Raw genomic sequence first — 6110 nt, forward strand, 5'->3', positions numbered from 1 at the left:
GCGGCCAACACGCACAGCCAAACACTTTGAGGAGGGAGTAATCTGGAGTTTCATTAAGCAACACTTAGAGTGGAGACTTCATGTGAAGGCGTCGTGTGGGAATCCTGTTTATCAAAAAACAGGCAGTAACAAAAGCATCGCTCCAGAACCGAAACGGGACAGAGGCATGTGCAAGAAGTGTCAGGCCAGTTTCAACTATGTGATGGTTTTTGCGCTCAGCTGCACCGTTCTGCTGATGCGTATGAGGACAAGACACATGGTGTGAGATGCCAAGCTTCTGAAAGAAGGTGTTAAGGTTACGATACTCAACCCCCCCCCCCCAGTCTGACTGAACATGGATAATTTTGTGTTTAAGCAATCGTTCAACATGTGCTTGAAATTGCATAAAGACATGAAACACATCAGATTTGCGCTTAATAAGATAAATCCAAGTAAAGCGACTGAAAGCATCGATGAAACTGACATAATAGTTGTGACCACTAACAGAAGTTTGGGCATAGCCCCACACGTCTGAAAACACAAGTTCAAGAGGAGCCGTGACAACACGACTTGATACAGGAAAAGGCAACTGATGACTCTTGCCTTGTTGACAAGCATCACACACTAGAAACTCCTTATTACTCGACTCAACAGGGAGGTGATGGCGATGAAGCACATGGCGCACAATGGGAGTAGCGGGGTGGCCAAGGCGAGAGTGCCACTGCGACGACGACACCCGAACACCACTGAAAACTTGAGAGACTCGTGGCACATCAAGTGCGTATAAGCCGTCGCGAGCTCGACCACTAAGAAGAACGTCCCTCGTGTCCCGGTCCTTAACAAAAAAATGGAAAGGGTGAAACTCAACAAACACATTGTTGTCACGAGTTAATTTAGGAACCGAAAGTAAGCTACGTGTGACTGAGGGAACACGAAGGACATCAAGCAGATGCAAGGTTTTAGTGGTACATGAAAGAAAAGATGCCTGACCAACATGTGAGATGGGCATACCTGATCCATTGGCCGTGCGGACCTGATCGTGACCGGTGTAGGGCTGGCGAGTGGCCAGCTTGTCAAGCTGACTCGTCAAATGGTCCGTAGCGCCCGTATCCATGTACCAGGCAGGATCCACCGAGTATGAAGGAGTGAACCCAGGATCCGGTGTAGCGAGAGCAGCTTGCTTCTCATTGCCCTTCCCATTGTTCCCAATGCCAAGAAAATCTCGTTTAAAACGACGATGGCAGCGAGACGCCAAGTGCCCCTCGATGCCGTAGAGTTGACACTCAACCCCACCACCACATGCCTCGCAGTGGAGCCGCTTGCGGCCAGCCGTCGGAGGTGGAGCGGGCGGACGGGGCTGATTGCCCGAGGTCGGCGGCGCCTTCTGCTTGGCACCGCGGGCGCCCCCGTGGAGTGCAGCGTTCGCAGAAGGGCCCTCCGTGTAGACGCCAACGGAGCGGCGAGCAGCGAGCCTCTGTTCGGTGTTGAGAAGGCGTGCATAGAGATCGCGAGGCGGCATCGGTGTGTCACGTCCATTAATGTTTTCAACGAGAGAATCATAGTCCTCATCAAGCCCATTGAGAATGAACGAAGTAAACTCCTCATCACGAAGAGGCTTCCCAATAGACGACAGTGTATCAGCCAAACTTTTGACCTTGTTGAAGAAGGCCGTGACGGAGAGGTCATGTTTCTTGATCTCACCCAGCTGGTTACGAATGGCAGAGGAACGAGCCAGCGACTGCGAGGAAAAGCTGGAGTCGAGCGTGGCCCATGCATCCCTCGACGTCGCGGCAAAGACCACCATGCCGGCCACAGAGGGTGTGAGCGAGGACTGAATGGCACCCATAATAGCTTGATCCTGAGCGATCCACCGACGATGAGCAGGGTTGGACACCATGACGGAGCCACCAGCGGCCGAGGGCACCGGAACCATGGCCGGGGGACACGGCAGCGTACCATCGACATACCCCTCAAGGTAGTGACTACGCATCAGCGGCAACACCTGAGCGCGCCACAGGAGGTAGTTGTCAGCAGAGAGCTTCACCGTCACCAGGTGAGCAAAGTGAAAAGGTCCTGGTTCAGCCACCGATGCGGAGAGCTGCGAGTCGTACGTCGGAGGAGCACTGTACGGACTCAGCGCATCGGCCGACGGAGACGTACGGTAGTGTTGGTGATGACCGTAGGGCGCCGTAGGAGGTACGCCGTAGGGCTGCAGCAACGCGACGTGCGGCACAGAGACAGCGTAGGGCGCGCCATACGGCGCCTCGTAGGGCACCGCGGAGGACGAAGCATACGGTGCCGGCGCGACATACGGCGATGACGGCGCGACGTACGGCGCTGGATACGGCCCACCGTACGGCATCTGGACGGGAGTGCCACGAGGGCCTGAGGTCGGCGGCGCAGCAGAGTTCGCAGCGGCGCCGTAAGGTAGCTGCGCAGGATCAAACGCGTGCGACACCAGGGCGGCATCACGGGCGATCGAAGGCGCGGGCGATCGGGGCGCTGGAGGACGCGACCCTGATGCGGACGGACAGGCCCAGGCGAGCGGGGTAGACGCCATGAACGGCGATTCCGTCGCTAGGGTTGATGGAGGCGCCGCGGCGGCGAAGGCCGACGCGGCGGCGGCAGAGGAAGCGGAAGCACGGCGCGGACCGAACGCGTCGTCTGATACCATGTTAAACAGATTAGGGTTTGGAACAATGCTCGATACCCTTGGTGGGTACGGCTGTCATATATTTATAAGAGGGAACTGTACAAATACAATTATGTTACAACACGTATATACTTAGTCTAACACCTCTTGTTGGTGATGAACAGGAATCTCTTGAGAGTACTGATCGAAAAGCTTTTGGATTGCTTTGTTTAATTTAAGCATCCATGTATTGGCTTCAATTTCACTTCCAAAGTCTTTTAACATATATTCAAGTAGATCAAACTTAAACCTTGGATCAAATACAATCGGAACACAAATCGACTTGTAGGACTCCTTCCAATTTAACATATATTCAAGCATCAAATACAGCTGCACCAGCGCCGCCTTGCGAACATTTTCCGCCTTCAATTTAGCATCATCCTCAATCAGATTTTTCTCCAAGAGCTGGAAACCCTCAAAATCTACAGCAGCAACCCTCCCCTCCTCAGGTTTAGAGGCCTCCAGAGACTTCTTCTTTTCTTGCATCTTCTCATATTCTTCAAGGGTCATCTCCTGCTCCAAATTAACACATCAGTAAAAAGCTTGAAAAACAGCTGAATGTGAGGCAAAGTGTAGGAAAGTACAATTTTCTCTTGTTCAATGGGAGCCTCCTGCGGGCGCCGTGGACGGCCCGTGTCCACTTGCAGCCTGAAACCACGTGCTCCATTTCGAGGTGCAACATATGCAGATCGATCGTTCAGGAACGAACTCGACATGCCCGATTATTCCCAGGAATTAGGGGGCGCCGCTAAGAGATACTAATGTCGTGCCAGATAGGGAGCAGGAGCCGACGCGTGCAAGCTGCGGTGCGCTGGGTTGGGCTGCACGGACTGCCCCAGCTTGGCACCCGATGCCTGCGGATCTCGTTCTCGTCCCGGTGCCGTGTCGCGCGCAGCGACACAAAAACTATTAGCGCTCATCGTCGTGCTATCCCTGCAGTTTGCGCCAACCCCAAGACGACGCCGACCCCAAAGCCCCAGCGGCCTTCCCAGCGCTATATATAGCGCTCGCCGTCCCGCTCTTCAACTCCACCACCCACATCCTGCAGCTCGCAACCAAGCCTACCAACCAGCTGAGAGCTAGCAGCAGCAGCAAGCGAACCAACGACTCCTCCGGTCGCTCGTCGGAGCAAGGAAAGGCAACGCAGCATGTGCAACGTCATCACGATCCCGTCGGTCGCCTGGCTGCGCCGCGCCGTGCGCCGGTGGCGGGCCCGCCGCTCCACCTCCGCCCCGGTGCCGGCGGGGCACGTCGCGGTCTGCGCGGAGGGCGTGCGGTTCATGGTGCGGCTGGCGCACCTGAGCCATCCGGCGTTCCTTGAGCTGCTCCGGCAGGCGGAAGAGGAGTACGGCTTCCCGTCCGGCGCCTCCGGCCCCGTCGCGCTCCCCTGCGGCGAGGACCGCCTCCGCGACGTCCTCCGCCGCGTCTTTTCCTCGTCCCACTCCGAGGAGCCGCGCCGCTCCTCCTTCTGCCGCCGCCGCGGCGACTCGCGGCCGCTGCTTCAGGGGGTGGCCTTCCCGTGACCGCGCGCGCCGCGGCACCGAACGATCGGGCGATGGAACACAACCCAGTTTGTGCTGCGCGCAACGGGACCTACTGGTGACTGACACACACGGTCCCCCGGGGACGCGTACGCACAGCAACTGCCGAAGCACTGATCCGAAGGGCCGGCGTGCTCCTCGGCGCCGCGTAATGCCGGCCATCGGACGCGCACGTACTGGTGCTGGGTAGTACAGTATATGATGGTGATGGTACTAGTTAGTAACTGATTGAAGAAGGCGAGGATTTTTTGGGATTGTTTTCTCTGTAACTATTCTACTCCCTCCGTTTCTAAATATCTGACTTTCTAGAGATTTTAAATAGACTACCATATAAAAATGTATATAGACATATTTTAGAGTGTAGATTCACTTGGTGAAATCTTTAAAAAGACAAATATTTAGAAACGGATGGAGTACTCGTCTGTGTTGTTGAACATGTGTACATGTACGTAGGTCTGGGTCTTGTATGCAGTACCTGTAGTGTCTGTCTCCCTCTGTATGTACGTGTATCTTAGGAGACAAGATACCGGTCGCACCCCTTGTACCTATATATATATATGTGCCTAGTGCACGATCAATCAATCATCGATGCACCAAATCATTCTCTACATGGTATCTATCGCAAGTCAATCCTCCCGCTTCCGCTAACCCTAGCCGCCGCCTCGGGCCGCCGCCGGCCCACCACGCCGCCGCCACCGCCCCTCCTCCCCGCGCGCCCTCCCCTCCACGCCGCGCCGCCCTCCCGCCGCGCCGCTTCTTCCCAAGCCGCGCCGCCTCCCTCACCACGACCTCGCAGCCATGTCGTCCAACGCCTCCACCTACTCCAACCCCTTCGCCGTCGACCCTACTGAGATCCGCGACATCAACGTCCATGCACGCGTCCCCGTGGTCCTCGACGCCTCCAACTCCACGTACTTCGCGTGGAAGACGTACTTCTCGCTGCTCTTCCGCTAGAACAACCTCGTGGATCATGTGGATGGCACCGTGGACTCCCCCGCCATGGTGGACGACGCCGAGTGGACCGCGATCGACGCCACGATCGTCCGGTGGTTCTTCACCACCATCTTCAAGGACTTGTTCCACACGGTCGTGAGCGTCGGTGACGACGCCCGTGCCATGTGGGTCAAGCTGAACGGTCTCTTCACCGACAACAAGCTTCAGCGCCGCGTTTTCTTCCAGCAGGAATTTTTTGACAGTCACCAGGATGAACGGTCCATTGATGACTACTGCCGCCGCCTGAAGACGTTGGCGGATGAGCTCCGTGACATTGGAGCCAAGGTGGATGACGACCTCCTCCTCAGCACGCTCACCGATGGCCTCAACGAGGACTTCGGCAACGCCGCCTCCAACCTCACCTTGATGCCGGAGCCCTCCTTCCCCAAGTTTGTGGCGTACTTGCGGTTGGAGGAGCGCCGGATGAAGGGGGTCAAGAAGCGTGTGCAGCATCACGCTCTCGCCACCGGCACCTCACGTGGTGCCCCTCCACAGGCCGCCCCACCCGCGTCGCGCCAGCAGCCGCCGCCCCCCGCGCCTCCGGGGTATTTCCCCCTCCCGCCCGCGCCTCCCGCCCCTCTCGCTGCCCCCCAGCAGCCGAGCGGCGGACGCCGCGGCAACCGCCGCGTGGGCGGCCGCAAGCAGCAATAGGCGCCGGGGGGGGGGGGGGGGGCTCGTCAGCAGCAGCAGCAGGTGACTCCCCCATGGACGTACAGCACCAACCCATGGACCCACGTCGTCCACGCGTACTCGATGCCGGTTCCTCGGGCTCCTGCTCCGGGCATCCTTGGGCCTCGGCCGGCGGGCCACCAGGCTCTCTTCGCCGCGCAGAACGCCGCTCCCTACAGCGGCTACGGTGCCCCCCCTCCGCCTGCGCCCGCCTACGGGTCCGCGCCTGCCTACGG

General features: G+C 57.8%; 2 protein-coding genes across 2 annotated transcripts; both read left to right on the forward strand.

The window, feature by feature from the left end:
- Positions 1-3707: 3707 nt before the first annotated feature.
- Positions 3708-4726, forward strand: LOC109757701 (auxin-responsive protein SAUR27-like). Its single transcript, XM_020316532.4, has one exon. It carries the CDS (start codon positions 3820-3822, stop codon positions 4192-4194), a length of 375 nt encoding a protein of 124 aa, XP_020172121.1. The 5' UTR covers positions 3708-3819; the 3' UTR covers positions 4195-4726.
- Positions 4727-5211: 485 nt separating this feature from the next.
- LOC109757687 (uncharacterized) lies at positions 5212-5856 on the forward strand. The gene has a single exon (XM_020316520.1). The coding sequence runs from the start codon at positions 5212-5214 to the stop codon at positions 5854-5856; it is 645 nt and encodes a 214-aa protein (XP_020172109.1).
- Positions 5857-6110: the final 254 nt, after the last annotated feature.

Source organism: Aegilops tauschii, chromosome 2 (assembly GCF_002575655.3).
Source record: "Aegilops tauschii subsp. strangulata cultivar AL8/78 chromosome 2, Aet v6.0, whole genome shotgun sequence".
Taxonomy (NCBI): domain Eukaryota; kingdom Viridiplantae; phylum Streptophyta; class Magnoliopsida; order Poales; family Poaceae; genus Aegilops; species Aegilops tauschii.

What these genes read in the sequence shown, in the direction of transcription:
- LOC109757701 (XM_020316532.4), top strand. Translation starts at nt 3,820, where the DNA reads ATGTGCAACGTCATCACGATCCCGTCGGTCGCCTGGCTGCGCCGCGCC.
- LOC109757687 (XM_020316520.1), top strand. Translation starts at nt 5,212, where the DNA reads ATGGTGGACGACGCCGAGTGGACCGCGATCGACGCCACGATCGTCCGG.